This window comes from Habropoda laboriosa, unplaced genomic scaffold (genome assembly GCF_001263275.1).
Source record: "Habropoda laboriosa isolate 0110345459 unplaced genomic scaffold, ASM126327v1 scaffold45, whole genome shotgun sequence".
Lineage (NCBI taxonomy): Eukaryota > Metazoa > Arthropoda > Insecta > Hymenoptera > Apidae > Habropoda > Habropoda laboriosa.
The window spans coordinates 441,482-465,893 of NW_017100168.1; the positions used below are offsets into that span (position 1 = coordinate 441,482).

The following is a 24,412-nucleotide window of genomic DNA, read 5'->3' on the forward strand; positions in this document are numbered from 1 at the left end:
AAGTTCAAAAATTGAAAAATTCAGAATAAAATTTCATCCTACGGTGAATGAATTTCACCACGTTCTTATCACAGAAAATTTCATCTACAACCGATGCACCATCAGACATTGCAACTATGCCAAATATCCCCCCGACATTATCGTCATCAAGCATTCCACGAATCACAAACTACAAAAGCCCCAATCATCGAGTAATATCGATAAAGCATCATTGACCCAAGAGTTCAATGCTGTCCAAGCTACTCTGTTTACAAACATTAAACTCATGATCGCGAAGTCAAGATCTTTCAATACGCGTATGGGTACCTGAAGGGAATTCAGCCGAATGAGAGAGTCAGACGGGCTGGCTATATTTAGAAAATTAGGGCAGTATGCTTACCCGGCAACTCGAACATCATTATAGGTTCTTTTTACGCGGAACACAGAATCCCTACAATCTCGCTTCATCCTATCAATGCCATGCATACCTCCGCAAATTAACTCGTGATCGTTCACAGACGAATACCACGTTGATTTACCGCTAACGATAAATTTTAATCGTGTCCACATTAATTAACACGATTGCATAACCGAATCGCGATACGAATTAATTCACGTCCAGCGGGATCGAACCGAGGCCAAGAAAAACGTTAACGACTCTATTAAGAGTGACGTAGATCATACCGGTGACAAGATCTAAAATCGCGTTCGATTCTTCGAATAATTTTCGGAAACTCGCCTGAAAGTTATTGAACCCGAACGAGCGGCGACAGTGACGAATTTATGGAAGTACGTTTACTTGAAACTTCGAGCTCCGTAAATGGGTTATTTCCCGTTCGAAACTTCACTTCCTGCTGGACAATGGTCGGCTAACTGGATGGGATAAGTGACTCGCGAACAGTTCGAGATGTTGCAATGGATAAAATGTTTGAAACGGAAGAAGTTAGTTGGAATGTAAATGGGAGGTTTTGGAAGCCTGTGAGTTTTGTCGTTAGGGTAAAAATATCCGGTTGGTAACAGTCTAATAATTGTTTTTTAGACGTTATCTAACTTGTTGATTAGTTTAGAGGTGCTTCAATGTTTGTACGGTTAGAGTATAATGTTTGACTCTATTTTTAGATTAGATTTAGATTTTAGATTAGTTAGACTGTTTTTTAAACAGTGTCTATGTTTTATTGATTAATTTACAGGTATTTCAATGTTCATACTATTAGAGTGTAATATTTGACTTTTTTCTTATTTGTGGTTAGATTAGGTTTGGTTTGTTTCTTAGACTAAGTGTTATTAGGCTGTTTTTTTTTAGACAGTATTTATATTTTACTGAGTAATTTATAGGTATTTTAATGTTTACATATTTAGAATTTCTCTTTTAATTTGTGGTTAGTGATAAAAGTTAAATATTTGCTGGTTTAAGTTACCTACTGTACATGTATATTCATGGAAACTATGTGCCCCAGTTTTGATCTCAGCACGGTGTTCAGTCCTTCGAGTATAGCAACAATTATATTTCAGTAGCTGTTCCTTGCTACAGTACAACGTTTATTTCAAGGCTACCTCGAAGTGACAGGTTTCTGACGTGGACAAAACGCTTTGAAGTGGGTGATCGAAGGAATCGTGTAAGCTATCAATTGACAGCTGGCTAGAAACCAACATTTGGCGAATAATTTCAATGTTCGAGTAGTGTATGAAGTATAAGAAGAAAATTGAAATTTTATATAAATTTATATTTTTATTATAGATCCACTATCAATTGGACAGCAAAATTTCATTCTTTCCTATTCAACGATCTCCCCCTAAAAATATTTCACAACTCTAGGAAAAATCACATATATAATATAGATCTGCTACCAGCTGAGGCACAATAAAATAGAATTTCAGCAGAATTAAATACTTTCCAATTCATCTTATCCCCCAAAAAGGATAATTTCACGACAGGAAGGGAAAAATCACATTTCTTACAAATTTACAATTTTATTATAAATCTACTAATAACAGCAAAATTTAGGTTTTTCTCATTTAACTATCCCCCCAAAAAGAATAATTTTATGACAGGAAGAGAAAAATCACATTTCTTTATAAATCTACCACAAACAGCAAAATTTAAATTTTCCTCATTCAACCTTCCCTCCAAAAAAGAATTTCACGACACGAAAGAAAAAATCACATTTCCTGCAAATTACTATTTCTATCATAGCTCTCCTTCCAACCGAAGTAACGTAAAACCTCAATATTAAGTATTTCCCAAATCACCCGATCCCCCGAGAAAAATAATTTCACGACTCGAAGAAAAATTACATTCTCTACTCTCCATAAATTTTCCCTCTCGACAACTATCGTTCCGTTCTCTCCATCCACGATCTCCGGCGAAAACGGAGCAGCTGGTACGGCGTGTGTCTCGGGCCGTGGCCAAATATCCGGCGAAACGAGCCGGCGCGAATTGGAAACGCGGATACGAGGAAGTTTCATGCTCGATCATAGCCTGGTGCACGTAGAGACCGACCGACGCGCGCGCGGTCACTCTCTTTCGGATAGAAGAGCGGCCGCAAAAAGTCCGTGTTCTCGCCCCGGTGTGAAAAAGAGAGAAAGAGCCAGTTATTCTGGTCCAAGCTCTTCTGATGCGCTTTTCTCTACGATGGCCGGCTGGAATTCTCCACCAGAGGGAACCACGTGTCCCCTCTCAGACAGCGTAGAAGGGAGGAGAGGAGTGGGGAGCGAGGTGATGAAGAGGACGAAGAAGAGAAGGGGCCAATCTCAAATTACTTGGTGAGCTCCCGGCTAGGCCGAACGAACATCTTTGCCCACCATTGCCCGCCGACCTTTTATAGACACTCGACGGGAGTGGGGGAGGGGCCGGGAGGTCGAGGAAATTTGGTGAAAACTGGAAGTTTCGTTTAGGGAAACGGAGCGATCCACGGAGTTTTGCTTTCTTACACCCTGTTTTTTTCAGCTTGTCCGCTGTGCTTGTTACGATCGAAAGGAGATAAGAGGATGATTTATCGTTCGGGATAAAATGTTGAATTTTGCAGGATTTGGAAAGTTGTAGGTGATCTCTTGTTGCGGTTTCCGGCGGAGAAAAATGGATTACGAGATATAAATACGGGAGGAATTCGCGGCGTTGGAGGGAGAATGCTAGTAGAATGGGAAGCTCTTGTTTCAGGCGGACGGTCAGTAGTATAGGTAAACGTACGAGCACGCCGGTATCGGTATAATGAAATTACAGCGATCTATGATATGTACAATTATTGTGTGGCGTGTTTATATCGATCTTTTGTTCTTGTAAAATTTATTATTTGCCGTAATGTTGGTTTGAAGGCGATAAAATAAGGAAAATGGAAATTTAACTTTATCGTTTTTTCTACTTACGAAATGAAGACTGAATATAGGGAATTTTAAGGAAATCGTTGTTTATTTAGCAAAATGTTATTTATTAAGAAAATGTATGAAAATTTATTTTTCACATACATCACGCTACTTCACATAATCTTACGATACCTTTATTTTAATATTTCAGTCTTATTGATTAACAAACGAAATGTTTTATATTAGAAGAAAAGATGAAAGTTTGACGACACTTACAGCATTCTTCTCTACAATCCTGAAATGTAGGTCACTAGAAAAATGTGCACTTTACATTCGACACGTAAAAATGAAGTGCAAATAACTTTTATGTTACTTAATAAATATTCATTTTACGTTTAATTACGTAGGTATTTATTTTCTTCCACTAATTCCTTTTTATTCCTTCCAGCTTTTACGAAAGATTCGCGCATCATCCACGTGAGTTACTCCGAACCTAATAAATACCGAATTCCTCGTTGCACCAAGAATCGAAACAGCTGCTCATTCATAGACCAACATTGAAAACAATGCACCCTTCAGAAGATAAAACTAACCTCCGCTATTAATTTTCGCGTATTACTCAACCTTGCTGAAGCATCACTCACAACTAAACAAGCAAACAAAGATGGACTATAACGAGGTCATTCCACTTGCTGGCATTCGTCAATATGTGCTCTCTTTCAAATCGTCAGAAGAAGCTCGTTTATTCATCGACCAGAACTGCAATAACAGCATCGTCCCAGCATTCTCGTTAGCATGATCTGAACGTCAACAACGGTGCAACGAGTGCAAATAGCATAAAGCTCGACAAATTTTCTCACAGCTGCACGAGATTGTCGAGGAATCACGTCGCGAAGAATACGGTTTCGTAGACGACGATTTTTCATCGCGGAACTCACCTGTTGACTCATCGGTCAACCTCTTTCCGTCCGCTTACTCGCTCGTTATTTATAGCGAAAAATGATAAAACAATTGGCCGATTGAAAAGCATATTCCTAACGCGGTGAGTGGAGTGTGGCGTAAAAATAGCCAGGCGTGATTCGACTGTTCTGAAACGACATTTTGGCTTCGATATGACACACTGTGGCCCGGTGACGTACCACCTGATTGTTACATTTCACGTGTGCACGCGCGCGTAGTTATAGGTTCGAACGTGTCAACGACTCCTCCCATCGATGACCGATCTATGCGGGAACCGATGACCCTGCAGCTTTTCAAGTACGGTATATCTAAATCGGTACGAGGAGAAACGCAGTTACGGCGGTCGGATGTTAGGCGAATAATTCTGCTAAGAGGCGTGGGACGCACCGAAGATGAATCCAAATTCTGTTCGTTAAGCAGCTGAGATAATCGCGAGGAGCCAATCGATTTTTAACCCTTTCGATACGGAGTTTCGACGCGCGAAAATAAATCCGCAGACTGATTTCTTTTTTTTTTATTTTTCTGTTTGTTTCAAGACACGCGACGAGGTTTATTTAAGGAAATCTGAATTGCGAAATTTTTCTGTAATAATTGATAAACGATAGTAATGATAACGTGTGAAAGGGTTAATTGGTGATCGTACACCTGTTGAGTTTTTGGGTTTTGTCAACTTTTAGGTTGAATGGTCGTGTGACGAAACTGTGCATTGAGTAACAATTGAAGATTGAAAGGAGAAAAGAAATTTCTGAGATTTTTGAATTTTCGAAATTTTGCAAATAATTTGTAATAATTGAAAATTTTGATATTTTCGTTTAGAGAAGGCATTATTCATGTGTCAGCGTTACTAACTATTGCGAATATTTGACAGCAATGTACCGGAAGTGTTGTTTGTCGGAGCACCGGAAACTGGGCAATATTGATATCTTAATATTCGGTACAATGTGAAACATAATACGTCATAACTTCGCGAAATACGATGCGTGGTGTTAAACAATGCGCGGATTACAGTCGAAAATAAAGCATCTCCGCGGATTTCCACTTTGATAATCTCTGGTTACACGTACGAAGTTGCTGGCTGCTGCTCAACAACACAGCAACAGAGCATATTTTGCCTCTTTTTTGGTCCAGAAATACTATAAAAATACGATTTTTAAACGTGAAGAGAACAAGCAATTCGCGAATATCGTTTTTAGAGTGGCGCGTAGGTGGGACTAGCTACGAACTCTAAATCAAACCCTTTATTGCCATAGAATTCGTATTTTTAACATGAAGAATAAGTCTCCTTTTCTAACTTATATCCTTTAAAAAAAGATTCTTATAAAATGTAATAAAACAGTGATTTCACTCAACTATTTCACCACTGATCTTCTTTTAAAAACCGCCACTTAAAATTCCTGCAATTTTATTATTAGCAATGACTAAGACACACTTCGCATTATCCCAAAAAACATATACACCACAAAAAAACACTTACATCCTCGCATCGTCATTTTCATTATCTTCGATGTAGAACAAGGCCGTGCCGAATCACCCAATAATAATAACAACAACAGTAGTAACAATAATAATATCTTTATTGCATCACTTTATTGCATAAAACACCCCCTGAAAATTCTCTTCGCGAGAACCACCCTCTCCAATTCCACTCGAACGTAATCGAACCTAACCCAATTATCCACAGCACATAATCTCAAATTTCTTCTTTTCAAAAAAAAGAAGAATGCAAAATAAAAGAAATGGTGCGATTGACGTTGAAATGGCTGATTATCGTTGGAGGATTGGCCACAATCAAACCTAACCCAATTTTCCACACCACGCAAACCCAATCTTTCCGAAAATAAAAAAAGGAAAGAAAAATAAAAAAAGGTGCGATTGACGATGAGATGGTTGATTCCCGTTGGAGGAGGCAGCTTGGCAGCTTGGCTAGGAAACGTGGGCGTCCGCTAAGCGGCGGTGGTGTTTGGCTGGTGGTTCCCCTCGGCCACGATGACGAGTCGCGGTCGCGTGTTCCTGGTGGGGGTCGGTGATCTAGCGCGCATGCGCGCAACCGTCATTTTGACGAAGCCATGGAGCCGCCGGCGCGCCATACGAACGACGACGGGTCGCGCACTACGAGTAGGGCGCTGGTCGGCTCCGAAACCCCCGAAGAACAAGAAGAAGACGAAGGAAGAAGAAGAAGAAGAAGAAGAAGTGGAAGGATACGAAGTAAGAAGATACGAACCGGTGAGAAAAAGGGAAGAAAGTGGTAGAGAGAAGATTTTACTTTAGGACGCGATTTATCTTTGAGAGAAAACTATAGAAACGACTACTGACAACCCCTGTGTGAGCAGCTCGTCGAGGCCAAGAAAGCTGCAAGCTCGTTCTTTCTTTTCTTTTTGTAGCGAGAAAAAGCCCGAGGAACAAACGAATCTCTCGGCTGTATTGATATCGAGGTTTTCGTCGTGAAAAGTCGCGAGTGAAACAAGCGGACAGGATGTCTTCAGCGATCGCTAAAGCTTCCAAGTACACGTACCGCTCCACCGGCGGTGGTACTGCCGATGTCAGCATTGAATACAGCGCCGACCTGAGCGCTCTCACCAGACTGGAGGTAGGTCCACATGGAAACGAACCGAGAAAAACTGTCTTTTACGAGTAATTTCGTAACCATTCGGTTTTTTAACCGAACTCTAACTGAAGCAAATTTAACGATCAATTTCTACGAACCTTTTATTTATTATTTTTCTTTTTGGCCTGGATCGATTTTTCTGAATTTCACGTTTTTCGTTTCGTAGGTCTAATATTCAGTATTATCCCTTATGAACTGATTATTCTAGTTTTATACGTAGCCTTCATAAATGTGTTACTTATCGGATATTCTAATAAAAATGAGGAGGGAACAGGAGAAATCTTCGAAGTACAAAAATAAAATTTTTAATTAGCATGTCTAACAGATACAGCTGAAAGTATGTTTCGAAAGATCCTCTAGAAAATATCGATCGTAGATCGTGTCAGATCTAGCTTCTTCGATCAGACTACCGAACCTAAATCGTTCATCCAACTCTGCCCGATGACGCAACGTTAGAAGACTGATCTCTGAGACGAAGAAGAGGACATCGCGAGTAAATGAGGGAAATTTCGCGAGCTCAACCCCGAAGATCGATGCAAGACGAAAGTATGACCACGCACGGGAAGTGATCGCTGGTGAAAAAAAAAAAAAAAAACGGTGAAAAGTCGATGCAGTGACCGATTTCGGGGACAGTGAGACGCGAGAAAGTTCAGTGACCATAAGGGATATTAGTGCCAACCCTGACTGAGGAACGAAAGTGTCATAGACGTTTCTCTAGCTATCGGATTGCTCGTGTACGAAAATAGTCGTAAAATATCGGGCCCTAAATGACGATCGTGCCACGCAGGAGTGACATCTTCAGAGCTGCACACTGAAACCTCCGACGATCTGGTTCTTTTCTCTGGATCATTTTCAGCAGCTCTACAAACTCGATAAGAACCAAATGGAGGACAAGGAAACGTGTACTCGTCCATGTGGACTCGAGTAAGATTGTTCAAGGTGTTCCTTTACGCTTTTCTTTTCTATTTCTTCTATCTTCACCGTCTCGATTCGAGAGAAGAATCGTTTGGCGTTGATACTCGCGAAGGAACACGAACAGACGAGTGCACGTTCCTTGGTTCTTGTTTGATTGAAAACGACCCCGATGGACCTTTCGCTGAAGAACGAAGATTCCTCCTGTTCCCTCGAGGGCCAAGCCCGTTTTCAGAGGTTGTCCGTCTTTCTGAAATACCTAACCGAGCATCGGCCTGTTGGGTATTTTCGTCAGCCGATTACGTAAAGCACCGACCACTCTGTAACGTGGCCCGCGAATATTCTCTAATCCTTTTCTATTCCCTATCGTTTCAGGACAAAATCCGCCTGCTGCAGGATGACCTGGAGTCTGAGAGAGAGCTGCGTCAGAGGGTGAGTTCTCCTTGTGATCTTTCGCTCTCTATCGAGGGATTCGCGTTGGAAAGATTTGCTGTAGAATCTATTATTCTTTTGACACTCTTTTTTTCTTTTAATCATCTCAGAGTGTTAATTACATCACTTCTGTTTTTTTCATTTGTCAGAAAGGTATTTGGTAGTTTTGGATTCCTAGCATGCTGTATGACTTAGATTTCGTGTAGTTTTAGATTCAGATTTTTCTGACGAGTTTGTTTTAACGGCGAAGAAATTCGAGCAAGATGCACGTCGAGATGGAGGAGATAAAAATATCGATACAGTGATAAACGTCAATTTCGGGACTTTATGTAATCCGGGTATTGTGAATTTTGAAACTGATACAAAAAAAGCGAGGCTGGCCTGCTCTCCACCATAGAGTGGGGAGCAGTAGGTCGAAATGTCCAGCTCTCGAGTCGCGGCTATTTTTGGGGATGCGCGCCTCTTCAGCGTACTGAAGTCGCATTCCTCTTTCGTGTTCGGCTAACATGTAACCACGTCTACTTGTTTAACTCGAGGAAAAAATTTCACGAATGACAGTGTTTCTAAGGAAGAATTCGTTTGATCGAAAAGACACATTAATTACAAATTTCTATCGATCTATAATTTTACAGAAATCATTTTTTTATTAATCGTATAAAGTAATCTTTTCTTTTTTCTTCTTTTTTTTTTTTTGATAAATAGGAACGAAATTTTGATGCTTTCTGTATTGTTTAGAAGGCAAATTTTTCATTCGTCGAAAAATTTAACGTGGTATTTAAGAGGCAATGGTAGATTGTTTAAATGACGCGTTAAATTTAAGGAGAATTCCTCCAGTTTCATTGTTCGAACAAGCTCCGAGGAAATCAAATTCATACGCAACGGTGCTCGTGATACGTGGTTTGAACCGGTGCCAGCGACGTTCTTCGTGCCTTGGAACAGCAAAAACTTGGAAATTACGATCGCATTAAACGCATATCGCCCGATAAAGTGTCCGTTTGATCATCCTGGTAAAAAAGAAACGCCCCAACGCTGCTTAGATCATGTTTCTTATTACATAATGTTGCGAATTCTCGCTGTTTCGATTGCGTTCCTTTGGCCAAATTCATCTTCTGTCCTTACAATACCCTCGTTTACGAACTGATCGAATCGATAGAAGAAACTTGCAAGTGTACATAAGTTTTTTAATTATGTTTTTCAATTAATTGGATCTTTTAATTATTCTATATTTAATTTTTTTTAAATATTTCAAATTTCATTGCCACTGTTGTCCTTCGTACTCTACACTTCTACTGATTACGTTCTTTTTTTGTTTTCAGAAATTTCTTAAATTATCACTATAATTATTTCTAATTTTATTATTATCAAATGTTCGACAATTTTCTTTTTGTAAAATTTTACAAATTTTTTTCGAATTCTTTATTACGGATCTTTTTGCCGAAAGGACATTTCTGTACGAAGAATTCGCCGGAAAGCATGGAGAACGCTGTTGTCTTCCGGTGAACGGACAGTTATGGCGATGTCGCGCGTCTCTCTTTTCTCGATAAACGCCTCGTTTGTAATATGAATAAAGCTCCCGATATAGAGCCGGTCCGTACGGAATTAGATCGTTCTATTCGCGGTCCGAAGAAACCTGACGTCAAGCTTGCACCGAGCTGTTCGCGTCGTTCCTCGAGGCCTCTTTCCAAAACAATGCCGCGCGTCTCGATTACACTCGACGTGTATCAACATGATCGCCACCGAGATGAATTCCTACCTGTAGAATATGCACCAAGTAGAATTTTATATCGTGGGAATTCTTCGTTTATCTCGTACGCTTCGTAACACTTCTTGGTAATTTCTTCTTTTTTTTTTTTTTGTGGATACAACGTACAATATTGACATGACCAAATTTTGATAGTTGTAGAAACAGAAGTGTTTGTCAGTGAATTAATTTTAAATGGAAAAAGTAGGAGGAGACAGAAAATGTTTGAATATTAATTCAGTAAATTGAACGATGCTTCGGTGAAAAATTTAATCTCCTACTCGAAATACTCCTATTTAAGACAGATTCATCGAATGAGAAAAGAACATTTTTTAATAGCACGTGGAAGATTCTAGAGCATTAAACTTTTCCAGATTGATTCACATGAAAATATTAGTGTGTGTCATTTAATGTACTCTGATTATTTCATTTAAATTGCAGATCGAACGCGAGCGCGCTGATTTAAGCGTGCAAGTCATCCAGCTGTCCGAACGTCTCGAAGAGGCGGAGGGTGGCGCCGAATCTCAAGTTAGTCTCAAAGTCAATCCTTTTAATAGCACACTGCAAGCTACTTCGGCGAATTGTTCAATTTTTCGATTAAATTTTCTCACTGCAATATTAATTATTTTTCGTTGAAATTGAACAGTTTGAGATCAACAAAAAGAGGGACACGGAACTGGCCAAGCTGCGCAAACTACTCGAAGATGTTCATCTCGAGAGCGAGGAGACCGCGCATCTTCTGCGCAAGAAGCACCAGGAGGTCGTTGTCGATTTCCAAGATCAGATCGACCAACTTTCAAAAGCACGCGCCAGGTTAGTACGATAATTCAAATTACACTTCCTCCATTTTCGACGATATTCTCTAGAAATAAATTTTTTCTGCTCACTTTTCTCTTTTCTACTATTTTTCTCATTTTATAATCATTATTCTTCCGAAGTATTCTTCATTAGTTTCATTATTACATTTGAATACACTAGTACACGATATTTTTTACACCAAGATAAGCACAAAAGTAATTACTCTAACACATCAATCATACACTACTCAAAATAGCCACGATAATCAGTTACCCGTGTTTCTTCAGCGTGTCATTCAATACAAAGATTACAACACGGACTGTCACTCTTAAAATAATTCAAACTTACCCAAAAATACGTTTCTCCACTTATTTCAAGTAACTTGTTTCTAACGACGCCACTTGCGTAACCTAATCTTAAGCACATAGTAGCAACACTTCTTCAAAGATTCTCTACTTAAACCAATCACTGTAATATTCTCCAAAAATACTTTTCCAAATTACTTTTCGAGTTTCAAATCGCGATAATCATAAATACTTCATCGAACTGGTAATTATTTAACCAAATGCACTTCGTTGCAACGTCGTCAGGCTTGCCAATTTATTCCAGCATCGAGAATTATCCAAAAATACTTTTCTAAATTACTTTTCGAGTTTCAAATCGTGACAATCATGAATACTCCATCGAACTGAAAATTATTTAACCAAATGCACTTCGTAGCAACACCGTCAGGCTTGCCAATTTATTCCAGCATCGAGAATCATCCAAAAATACTTTTCTAAATTACTTTTCGAGTTTCAAATCGCGATAATCATAAATACTTCATCGAACTGGTAATTATTTAACCAAATGCACTTCGTTGCAACGTCGTCAGGCTTGCCAACTTATTCCAGCATCGAGAATCATCCAAAAATACTTTTCTAAATTACTTTTCGAGTTTCAAATCGTGACAATCATGAATACTCCATCGAGCTGAAAATTATTTAACAAAATGCACTTCGTTGCAACGTCGTCAGGCTTGCCAACTTATTCCAGCATCGAGAATTATCCAAAAATACTTTTCTAAATTACTTTTCGAGTTTCAAATCGTAACAATCATGAATACTCCATCGAACTGAAAATTATTTAACCAAATGCACTTCGTAGCAACATCGTCAGGCTTGCCGACTTATTCCAGCACCGTGAATGATCCAAAAATACTTTTCAAAATTACTTTTCGTGTTCCAAATCGTCGCGATTACAAATATCTCCATCGAATCGGAAATCGTCTAATCAGATACATTTCGTAGCAACACCGTCAGGCTTGCCAACTTATTCCAGCACCGTGAATGATCCAAAAATACTTTTCTCGTTTCGAATGATCTCAATCGTAAATACTCCATCGAATTGGAAATCATCTAACCAGATGCATTTCGTAGCAACACCGTCAAGCTTCCCAACCCACTCCAGCACTGTTAAATCCGAAATGCGATAACATTCGTTCCGGGGGAATCCAAACACGCGTCGAAGCTAGATATGGCCGCAGGAACGTCCGAATCGAAACACCAATAAACCGTGGTTAATTATATACATCTGTAAAAATAAAATGGCGGCCTCGCGATCTCGCTCTTTGAGGTCAAAGCGAGATCTCGTCAATAAACAGCTCGCCGGAAGTTCAAATGTTCGTTGAGACTCGTCTCCGTCTCTCGTCTAATTTCTCTCGGATCGATGGACAAATGACGAGAAATGAAAAAAAAAAGTGAAGAGAAATGACAGAAAGAAGGGATAAGAAGGAGAAGTATGGATAAAACGAAGAGAAACAAGATGGAAAACACGGATGAATCACGATGCTTCGTTAATTATAGCGAGCATCGCGCGGAACGAAAGCGTATTCGAAAATTGCGGGAATTATGCTCGACTATACTGGCCACAGGCCAAACAACGGACTTACTCGCACCTGAAATACGCGTAGACCCGTTCCCCCGGCACTTCTAAACATAACCCGCGTCCTTTTCGACGTCCCGGCGCCCCGACGCGCGTTACCGCCCGTTACAAGGACGCCTCCGTTTCGAAAATTCACCGAGCTGTCATCGAGACGCCGTCTATTATCTTCTGTCGTTCATGTTTGTGTTCGACCATTTTCTAAGTTTGTTTCCACCTTGTCGTTGGGTAAGAATGCCGGTTAATGGACGGTTGTATAGGTTGGCGAGACGATTTCTGGGATTGTATTTGCGTAGTTAAATGTTGTGAGAAAATGATGGACTCTATGGATGCTGATTTCGGAGAATATTGTAGAATTTGAAGGAGAATCGCCGTCACGAGATGCATTATTGAGATGATTAGGATTTTCTGAGACTTCAAGATCATCCTTGCGATAGGGTTGCAAATTTTGAGACAGTGTTGATATTAATTCGATCATATTGAAAGATGATGTTGATTAATTGGAAGAAAGAATAACGTTGAAATATTAATTTTCTAACAAAAACAACAGTACCACATGTTAACAATAAATCAATTGCATTTCCTTATAAATTTCAGTAGCACAATTCGAACACGTTTGAGCACACTTTTCACTCATGTTTAGTCTTAAAATATATCATTAGATATCATAAAAGAACGCAAATAGAATTTTATTTAAAATTCAGGATAGGCTGTTAGAATGAATTCTTAATGAAATCAATTCCTGCGCATTTTATGAAGGAACAAAATGTAATAAGAGACTGCAACTAACGTAAACAATTCTCTTTCTCGAATCTTACCAATTAAAGAGTTTCCTCGTAATATCGAGAAGAGCGATTTTCCCCGCTGAATAAACAAACAAACGGAATGCAAATTAGAGGAAGAAGTAGAATCATCTTATTTCGAGGGTATCCCTCTAGCAATGGCGCGCACAAGAGGAATATCTGATCAGGAATCCAGTTTGAAATCGGAACCCAACGGGATTCCATTCTAAATATGCTTTTCAGCGAAAGCAATTACGACATTTATACGTCAACGGTGTCGCGGCGAAGCAACAGCTAATTGCCTGTTAATATTTCAAGCAGAGAAATAGAACGTTCAAGCCGCCATTAGTGGCGCCCTGAAATGATCAAAGCCAATTTTCTGCTAACTTAAACCTTCCAATTCATCGACTTCCGTTACAAATTTCCAAAGAAAAACAAGAAATTGCACGTTTCGTCTGAAGCTTCTTTCTTCTTTTCCTTTTTCTTCTAGCAAATCTCGGTCAAGTAGATCTGAAGAAGAAATGGGGAAAAAAGTAGCAGTGATAAATAGTGGCGTGAAAAGTTTCCACCTGTTGGTAAAAGGAAAACGTTTAAAACGCTTTTTAAAATAGCCAAACGCCATATTTCAAGCTGCCTTTCGGCGCACTCTTTATTACATAGCCTCCATTATCTTCCTGTTATTCGCTCGTTCTCGCTTAATCTTCTCTTTTCTCTTCAGTTTCTTCCACGTTGTATACGACCTTCTTCTCGCTATTCACTTTAAGAAACATCGTTCTTTCTTTCTTCACTCTGTTTATGCATTTTTTTCAACTTTCTCGCTTCTTTTTATTTCTTCAGTGTTCGTACGCTATGCCTTCGATTTTCTTTGAATCCTGTAACCTAATTTCCCAACTAGTTCCCCAACAGACTATTTCCTTCTTTTTTCCATTATTTTCTCTCGTAACATCAGCTCTTCGTCTTTCTCTTTAATCTTTTTATCAAACTTCTAAATCTTGCCTCTTAAAAGTCCCAGTGATGATAATGTTGAAAATTTGTAAATGTTACATTTTCCACTCGTATCACCTGGCTTGTATCTCCAATTCTCTATTGCCCCTGTATCTACTGTCTCCTCTTGCATCTCTGATTCTCAATTGTAACTGCTTCCAATATCTCTAATTCTGAATTGTACTTGGCTCCATATCTATTATTTAACTCTTGTATCTCTAATTCTCAATTGCAATTGCCTCCATGTCTACTGTTTCCTCTTGCATCTCTAATTCTCAATTGTAATTACTTCCAATATCTCTAATTCTCAATTATAATTGGCTTCGTATCTATTATTTAGCTCTTGCACCTCTAATTCTCAATTTTAGTTGCCTCTATATCTACCATTTACTTTTGCATCCCTGATTCTCAATTGTAATTGCTCCCAATATCTCTAATTCTCAATTTTAATCGCCTCCATATCTACCATTTACTCTTGCACCTCTGAATCTCAAATTTAATCGCCTTCATATCTACCACTTGCTCTTCCATCTCCAAGTCTCCATTATTCCCTCCCAAAAATCCCTCAACCTTTCATCCCTGCCCCAATTCTCTTCTCGTATCATTCTCTCCTCCTCATTTTCAATTCCTCCGTCTCCTCTGTCTTCTTTTTCCCCAATCTCGAAATCTTCCCTCTCAGAGCATTCCTCAGTCTCTTATTACGACCTCCTGTTCACTCTCTTATTCTTCTACTCTCTCTCTCTCTCTCACTCTCACTCTCCGCGATTCCTCCACCAGCGTTGGCGAAACTTTCGCAACTCTCCCCCTTGCGACTTTCTTTCCCTCCTTCTCCCCCTGATTTCCCTCTTTCTCCCACCTTGTTCGTCTCTCGTTTTTATTCTACCGCTGGTTCCCCCCCGCGGGACGCTTTGCTCTCGCGCGGCAGCAACTCGGCTTATGACTATTTTTAACCGTGCGAGTCGCGCGGCAATCCTCAACCCCGCGTTGCCGCGCCATATTAGTACAGGCGACCAGCCCGGATCCCCACTATCCTCGGAATCGGCCGACACCTTACACCCTCTCTATGTGTTACGTGTAGGTGGACCGCTGATACCAACACCGTTCCACGCTCTCTTTATCTACGTTTCTCGATTTCGTTTGTACAGGTTGTCTGTGAACCGATACAGAGAGGGACGAATCTAGGTGAAAAAATAAGTCGAGAATGTGGAGTGAGATTTTTTCGTACGGAGCTCCCTTATCGAATAAATCGATTTTCAAGTTTCTTGGGGGTGTGTGTACTTATGCTACTGTTTTGAATGCAAAAATAATTTTCTATTTCTCCTTTAACCCTTTAACGCTCGTGTAAGACACGTGCACGATCGATACTCCAAAAGGTGCAATCTTTCAAAATTATTTTCTTTCACTTTTCATATTACGCTATCCTTTCTAGCTTATGCTAAAAATCGAAGTCACAGCGTTATGAGTAAATGGGAAACTTATTTCTATACGTGTAGGAAATTTTGATCATTTTTGGCACATTAATTTGAGAAAGATTTTAGCGTTGAAGGATCAAGAGACTCTTCTCTTCTTATCAGAGACTTTACGGTGCTCTACATATAAGTAAAAATGAACGGTTGTCAAGTCTGAGGTGACGGGCGCGTTTACAACTCTGTGAACGTTTTTCCAGAAGAAATAATCTTCTCTTTCGTATTCTTATTATGGTACGCAAAAGATTTCACGTGATTTCATAAGTAAAGATCTATCTTTTTCAGTTAAATGCAGGGATCTTGGCGACCATTGCGATTGATCCTTACTTTCGTTTCACAGTTTATCCCTCGCTGTCTAACGTGAGAACTCAAGTAGTAGTACAGGTAGTTTGCACCGATATTTGTCAGACGTGCATTACCGCTCAAAAATATAATCGCATCAGTTGAAATGCAGTAAAATTGACAGTAACTGAAGGGAAAAAATTAAATAAGCGAGAATGATAAGCTTCACTTCCGTCGAGTTAAACAGTCGACTTAAGTGAAACGAATTTTTGCAAATTAAATTACATTTCTTCGTAAAGTTAACAGATTTAATGGCAATTAAAAGAAAAAGAACAACAGAAGGTTTCGAATAATATAATTGGAATAGTTAAATATGGTATTGCTGTTGAGAAGGATTATGGAATAAAGGTTTAGAGTAAATCTTCAAAAAACTGAAAAATTAATTTCTACTTAAGGGACGACGAAAAAGCAATAATACTACTTTCTCCTATAAATTATTTACAAAAATCTTTCACAGGGAAGAATTTTCCGCTTTTTTTTTAAATTAGCTTCTTAAATGTGAGACAGTCTTCTCCTGTTTATTCTGGATTTAACGGTAATCGATCAGGAGACGTTGATATTTTAGTCCTGTGCTTAAAATGACCGGTGATTAATGATTCAGGTAAATAGGCGAGACAGTCTGGTTAAATCGTCTTTGTGAAATGCAGCGACTTTGAACGATGTTGTTCTTAGACATTGTTTAGGGGGGAACGTTTCCAGCTGCTGTTGTACTTGGCACTGTTGTAAGGTGCATGGCGATTGATGATGGCAATTTGTGGAATTCTGTTGGATTCTTGGTGGTCTGGAATGATTTAAGTGTAGGAGAAAGTTTGCAGAAAGTGAGGGGCAAGCGTTCAGATCGTTGATGGATGTAACGGTAAAATGCTTTGTGCAATTGATGAAGAATTAAAGAAGCAATTAAAACAGATAACGAAAAATGTGTAAAAGAAATTATTCCAATTGTCGGTATCGAAATCTTATTCATTTTGATTCGATGATAGTATGAAAAATTGTTGCCTTGAAATTTTATTGTTAGAAAATACAAAGAATTTATATTTGCTGATTCGAAGAGGAATTTTCCTAGAAACGACAGGAACCCTCTTAACACTCAATTGGGGCTGTTTGCAGGGCTGACAAGGAAAAATCGAAGTTCCAACAAGAGGTGTACGAGCTCCTCGCTCAGCTCGACAATGTCACCAAAGAAAAGTTGATGTCGATCAAGACTGTGGAGAAGCTCGAAGTGCACGTAGCCGAGCTTAACGTGAAAATTGAAGAACTGAACCGCACCATCGTCGACATCACCAGCCACAAAACCAGGCTCTCCCAGGAAAATATCGAGCTGACAAAGGAAGTGCAGGACTTGAAGGTAAATAGCTACAAATCCCTTGTAATTTAGTACCTACTCGTAGCAACCTAAATATGTCATTTTCTGTATAAATGAAAAGAAATTTCCGAAATTGAAAATACACTACCAGCCAAAAGTTTCGAATCACCTCCCACTTTTCATCGGTATTAAATCTGTTGCTGATTTTTTATAGATTTGAAGTTTATCCCAATTCTACATTTATCAATTTATCTCATACCAATTGATTCGAACGATGAAGAATTCTCAAAGTCGCTGACTTTCTTCTGGAAATTTTTCTGTAAATTGCAATTCTCGCTGATTCGAAACTTTTGGCCTATTTAATGTAACATTGTATCTATTTTAATTTTGGTACTTTAATAACTTGTTTCGTGCGCATAAATCAGATCGATAGATCTTACAGTCAGTTGCAACAGTTTACCTAATGTCTGCATCGACAAATTGTAAAGCATCGGAGATAAATAAAAGAGGGTTGGAGATAAATGGAAAGAATGAAAAATTTGTGTGTAAATATCGTAGGTCAGCATCGAGAACGTTGTTTACCTGAAGACCCAGCTCGTTGGTCAGCTCGATGATGCTCGCCGTCGTCTCGAGGATGAGGATCGTCGTCGTTCCCTGGTCGAAGCCTCCTTACATCAGGTACACTTTATTTTAATCTTCTGTAACATTTGAATTCTTTCGGTAACTAGGAAAAAGTATTACCTTTATTTTATTATTTATATATAGCGTCTAATAATAATACCCCTAATCTTTTTGCAAAATAATCAGTTTTGTACAGTGCATATATTCAAAACTGAGTAAATTTAAAAATATTAGGTGCAGTATTTGATTATTAAATGCTCGATAATATTAAATCCAATTATATTTACCAAAACGAGGAATTGGTAATTTATGTAATAATTATCGCCAGGTCGAGACGGAATTGGAATCCGTACGCATTCAATTGGAAGAAGAATCTGAAGCACGTTTGGACATTGAACGTCAATTGGTCAAGGCCAACGGTGAAGTACAAGTCTGGAGATCGAAGTACGAGACCGAAGCTAATGCTCGCGCTGAAGAGGTGATTTAAAATGAAAAACTGCAATCTCCGTAAAATTAAAAAGGATTATTACTCGACATGTTGTAGTTAACAATGAAATTATTTGAAAATAACTAATTTCATCATTAATCTTTAATCGACGTTGCTGTTAGAAGAAAACTGGACACAATCTGTACAGCTTCCAATGAAACTATTTCAAAATAATTAATTTCATTTTTAATCTCTGGTTATATATGACGTAAAACTTTGATCAACTTTGCTGTTATTTGAATGAAATATTGATTGAATTTTCCAGGTGGAGGAGCTGCGCCGCAAGTACGGTGCTCGCATCCAGGAACAGGAAGAGCAAATTGAAACCTTGCTCGTGAAGATCAACAACCTCGAGAAACAGAAATCTCGCCTCCAATCTGAGGTGGAAGTTTTGATCATCGACTTGGAGAAGGTACGATTCCAGAACTTGGACAATTCTAACTTCCTTCCTTCTTTAAAGCGCCTCCAACTACCTCACTGCGTTACTTCTTTAAATTCGATTATTCTCTATGGTTCGTTAACGTTTGTCTGTTTCACCAATTATTCTAAGCGGTCGGTTATTCCAATTTCAATATTTAGAGAAATTGTTCTATAAAAATGAATTTTTAAAATTGAAATAAAAGAAATAACGAATAATGTTATTCTAAACGAATCTAGTAAAAATTTACAAATTGTAACTCGTTCAAAGTATAATAATTTCATGAAAATTCTCGATGTTACATATTCGTGTGTTGTTTAATCGAATTTTCAGGCCAACGGAACAGCTCGGGAACTGCAAAAGCGTGTCGAACAACTGGAGAAGATCAATGTCGAGCTCAAGGCTCGTTTAGAGGAGAGCATGGCGATGTACGAGCAAAGCCAACGCGATCTCCGCAACAAGCAACAGGAACTCCAACGTACCAATGCCGAACTTGACAAAACTCGCGAGCTGAAGGACCAACTTGCTCGTGAGAACAAGAAATTAGGAGGTGAGCGATTATAAGAATCACTCAATGCTAGGCGAAAGATCGAAATTTTTGCGAATGATGTGTAAAAATAATTTTACGTTAATTATTGCCCAATTCTTTGCAGACGATCTGAACGACGCCAAGAACCAGCTGTCCGACATGAACCGCAGACTCCATGAATTGGAACTTGAACTCCGTCGCCTGGAGAACGAGCGTGAGGAACTCGCTGCCGCCTACAAAGAGGCTGAAGCAGTAAGTGAACGCATATTTCATATTTACTCAAATATTTCTATTTATTTACAAAATATTCTCTACTAAAAAATATTAAAAAATCGTAAACAAGTTTTCTTCGCATGTTGCGATATTCAATTGCCTTTTCTAAAAAGATTGTAAACAATTTTCTTTGTACGATACGATTTTAAAAAGTATTCGTTCTTTTCAACCCTTTGTCATTTAACCTCTGTGCTGAAATTTCTACCAAATTTCTAATTTTCTCAAAATCTCTACATTTTCTTCGCAGGAAGCCATGTTAAAAAGCATCAATTTCTCATCTTCTCAAAAGTTCTCGTTTTCTACTCATTTTTTTTAACCCTTTGTCATTTTACCTCTGTGCTGAAATTTCTACCAAATTTCTCGTTCTCTTGGAAGCTCTAAGTTTGATCTATCGGAGCAATTATTAAAAACTAACAATTGATTGCAGGGACGCAAGATTGAGGAACAACGCGCGCAGAGATTGTCCGCCGAATTGACCCAGCTTCGTCACGACTACGAACGCCGCCTGACCGAGAAGGATGAAGAAATCGAAATCATTCGGTAAGTAGCTCGATGACTTCTTATCGTTTTCTTGATTTTCTTCGTTTTTCCAATGGTACAATTTTTTCGTACTTTATCGTACCTTATCGCGAAAATAGTTTCCAGGTGATACACTTAACTCAACGATCTTTCCTATAAATTTTCTCCGATTAATTGTTCTTATTTTCGAAATTGTCGACGGACAATTATTGAAAAATTTATTTTCACTTCCATATCTTGATCGATAAACAGTACAGAGATATTGACTGTTATACCAGTAACTGATATGAAGTAAAACATGCATAAATCTGCGGTAGCTAAAATTAAGTGAGAAGTTGAATCAATATCTTGCCAGACTACGGTTATTTCTATCCAATGAAATCGAATATTCTCTCATGTTGAATAAATCAAAATCTTCCAACGTCTTTGACAAAGTGCTTCTAAATATACTCTCTTCGAGCTAACAAACAAACACGAAATATCAGAGATTCGTTTATCATAGGAAAGAAACAATTGTACGAAATTAACCCTTTGTCTTACGAATTTTTAATCGCTGCGTATATCAGCCTCGACTATTCACTATGTCAATAGAGCATAAAATAAAAGAAATAAAAATCTTTTATGCAACTTATGCTTTCTAACGGTCAGATGTAAATTTAAGAACGAAAATTTTTCATTTTATTAATTTAAATATTACAGCACATTTAAATTTATCGATTAAATTTTAATTCGGATGGAAAAAGCGGATGTTGGGGATAAAGTGCAAATCGATTAAAAATAGAATTCTCCTGTTGTCACGTGTGGACTCGTTATTACAAGGCAAAGGGCTAACTCGAAGTTACGTTGTTTAAACAAAAGAAGCTTGCAAGAAATATTCACGTGCAAAAAACTAAACACATATTTTCAAGCCTTTTTGTAATACGAAAAATAATACTATTTGTTGCCTTCTAACATTGCACGACCCACACTAGACGATCCTTTAACGTTCGTTCAAGTTACACAACCGGCACAGAAAATTCACAACCTAACACTCCGCACTTAGAATAAACGCAAGTGTGAAAAGAAAGTGTCTCGAAGTGAGTTCGAACGAATTTCTAACTAATTAGCCATGATCTGTGATGCAATCGACGTTATTTCCGGTACAACCACCGTACGCGACTCTGATCTATAAATAGTACAGACACGGTTAATTTTATCATCGATCAGACGCATCGATTAATCATCCAAGGTGTCTTCCGTGTGGTTCGACTAAGATTCAAGGGAATATCCTCTAGTGATCTAATTATTTATACGTATATACGCGAGTGTGTATAGCGAAAAATGAAAATCGAGTGCCAAGATCGAATCGTCGTCGATGATCGAAAACGACGATTATTTTTCTTGGCTCGAGTCCCTTCGATACGCGATGCCAAACGCTCGATATATCGATGGTATCACTGTGAATGGAGTTCACAGAGAGCAGGTACATCGAGAGGGACGAAGAATACGTTCGAGTATGACGAAGAAGATAATTATGGTACATTACTCTATCTGAAGAGATCTAAAGAAAAATCGTCATAAATGTGGGAGGAAAAATTGTGTAACGCGAAGAAGGAGGAAATATTTGTTTATGAAACAAAATAGGACGATGGCGATGAAGATACTTGTTTCGAAGTTTATGAGAAATGAAGAAACTTTTAATTGAACACCTCGCGATTCGACGAAGAATAAAATGACAATATCGACGGAGGAAGAGAGTGTTAGTCGATGTTGAATAATTATTGCATAAAAAATTGGACCGATATAATAGAAGGAATGCAAATGCAGTAATAATCGTACAGCTATGAAGGACGTTTAACTCGAGGAAGAATAAAAAAACACTAAGTATGACAATTACAAGAAGAATTAAAAATTTGGTGTCGCTGTATTTAAAGAAATTACCAAACGCACAGCAAGTGCACTTTTAATTTGTTTAAAAATTTGATTACGAACAATTAAATTCGCCGGAGAAAATGTCGCTTCAGTCACCAGACGAGTAATTCCAATGAAATAATAAAGTTGTTATCGAAGAAACGTTTCGGTGAAAAATCTCACGCCTCGTTTGCCAAGCGGGCGGATTTTCGGTGAAATCTCGAAAAGAGTTATTACGTTCCGTGTGATTAATGGAGCTGCGTAACGCATATGCGCGAGCCAGTGCGCAATCCGACTATTAATAAACGTCGTTCAACACCGATCAGTCACGATCCAATTATTAGCCGGGAGGTGCTGATTGGCCGTCCTCAATGTGGCAATCGTAGGGAAAAGCTACAAAAGATACCAGCGCGTTCGATCGGCCCAATTTTTCCCGGCTGTTTCGTTAGAAGCGTCACACCGCCGTTCCATCCGACTATGAGAGACTCGTGAGTAAAATTAGCGAAATTTTCTTCCTCGTAGAGAAATTTCGAAACGTACGAAACCCTGTATCTAACATCTTCAACCCCGACCAACAAACTCCGTATGAAATACAACCTTCGGTCCTTTCTATTCAAGGTAGATGTTGGATGAAACATTAACAATCCCCAGACAAATACTCGAAAAAAAAAAATACACGATATTTGCGAAAGAGCTGATTAACAGGAAGGTAAGCAGTATCCTCGAACGAAAGAATAGGTACTTTCACCGGCGCGGAGTGTGACCGACGAAAAAATAGAACGAGGAAGAAAGGAAACGATCTCTTGGAACGTCCAAATCGAACTTTCTACTGCTCGCTTTTGAAGAAACTTTTGAAAACACTGTCTCTAGAAGCATCAGCGATACACGGGAGCTAAGTGAAGAAAGTCCGAAGTGACCTAATCTGAGAAAGCAGAACTTGGAAACTTTGTCAAAAGTAACAAAGAAATTCTTAAGGAAGAAGAAGAAGTAACGTCTTCCGTAACTCCGTTCGACATAACTCCTCCATCAAACCGAACCAAACACTGTAAAACAGAAGAGAGAGAAATTTCGAAATCTCCACTCGACGAATCGATCCGAAGAAACACACGGTAGAGAAAAATGGCGGGCTACCTGCCGCCGATGTACGTACCGCTAGAACCAAGATGGAAGCACTGGCCTACGTACATCTACGACCGGAACTACAGCTACGGTATCAACTTCTACCAGCCAATGCTCGAGTATATCGATCGTCAAGGTCGATCGAATTCGTTGGCCAGCGAGTATCGTAGACTAAGAATATCAGAACCGCCGGAATTGCCCTGGACAGACGGCAGACTTCTGTGGGAGGACAAACCGGTGGAACCGTACTCGAGACGCGAGCTGATCAAACGGGCTGTCGACGCTGAGGACGAGGCTAGGGATCATCTGTCACATTTTAAGGTACGAGGAGAGAGTGAAAGCTGGTCCTGAACCGTGGAAAACCGGTCGATTCGCGCGGTTAGGCGCCTCCGCGACTGCCTGACCTTTTCGTTCGCTAAATTTGGCGCCGCGGAAGGGACTGCTCCACCTCGAACCAGACTTTGTTCGACGCCGGATGCCTCGCGTGGCTGTTGGCGTTTCTCAAGCGCATCTCTGTCAATCGTATTGACGTAGGCGCGAATTCCTCGGGGAGGAAAGTCATGGTCGCTACGGGGGAATTCTGGGTGATCCGGGCGGGGTTTGTATTTTTGGGTAAATAGGATTCGAGGTTTGAATGTTGAGAAGGTGTTCGGTGGTAGGTTTTTTGGGGGTTTTTAGAGTATTTTGAGGAGGGTCAGGATTAAATAGAAGAGTTCTGGAAGAATGTTGGTTGTTTCGAAGGTAGAAGATGAAGAATTAGTCTAAAGGGTTTAATGTTGAATATAGATTGCGAAAGTATTGGGAAGAAAATTAATTTAAGTGTTAATTGAACAGGGGAAGTTTATTGTAGGAACAGAATTAAAGCGTTTCTTTAAATATTCATACATTTAACAATTCTTACGATAGCTTGAATATTGCTTCTCTTAGAATATAATTGAAGTATGTGGAGTACTGATCCTTATATCGATATTATAAAGTAGAAATTTAAAAAAATTTTTCTTATATTAATACTATATAGTAAAATTTTTCCAG

General features: G+C 39.0%; 2 protein-coding genes across 4 annotated transcripts in view; both read left to right on the forward strand.

The window, feature by feature from the left end:
• Positions 1-6,312: 6,312 nt before the first annotated feature.
• LOC108578656 (paramyosin, long form-like) overlaps positions 6,313-24,412 on the forward strand; it is a 27,493-nt gene continuing 9,393 nt past the window's right edge. Inside the window, exons 1-12 of one of the 3 annotated variants that reach the window (XM_017942024.1) lie at positions 6,313-6,462; positions 6,621-6,826; positions 8,132-8,188; positions 10,371-10,457; positions 10,576-10,742; positions 17,329-17,566; positions 18,083-18,202; positions 18,474-18,623; positions 18,898-19,044; positions 19,384-19,600; positions 19,704-19,831; positions 20,280-20,392. In XM_017942024.1, coding sequence (XP_017797513.1) covers positions 6,713-6,826; positions 8,132-8,188; positions 10,371-10,457; positions 10,576-10,742; positions 17,329-17,566; positions 18,083-18,202; positions 18,474-18,623; positions 18,898-19,044; positions 19,384-19,600; positions 19,704-19,831; positions 20,280-20,392 — 1,538 coding nt within the window. In that variant the 5' untranslated portion in view covers positions 6,313-6,462; positions 6,621-6,712. Of the gene's footprint in view, positions 6,827-8,131; positions 8,189-10,370; positions 10,458-10,575; positions 10,743-17,328; positions 17,567-18,082; positions 18,203-18,473; positions 18,624-18,897; positions 19,045-19,383; positions 19,601-19,703; positions 19,832-20,279; positions 20,393-24,412 lie in introns of all 3 variants that reach the window. The other 2 variants (XM_017942025.1, XM_017942023.1) reach the window with 2 other exon arrangements.
• The window catches only part of LOC108578657 (paramyosin, short form-like), a 4,807-nt gene continuing 2,956 nt past the window's right edge, over positions 22,562-24,412 (forward strand). The window contains exons 1-2 of the mRNA XM_017942026.1: positions 22,562-22,749; positions 22,880-23,701. Coding sequence (XP_017797515.1) covers positions 23,381-23,701 — 321 coding nt within the window. The 5' untranslated portion in view covers positions 22,562-22,749; positions 22,880-23,380. The remainder of the gene's footprint in view (positions 22,750-22,879; positions 23,702-24,412) is intronic.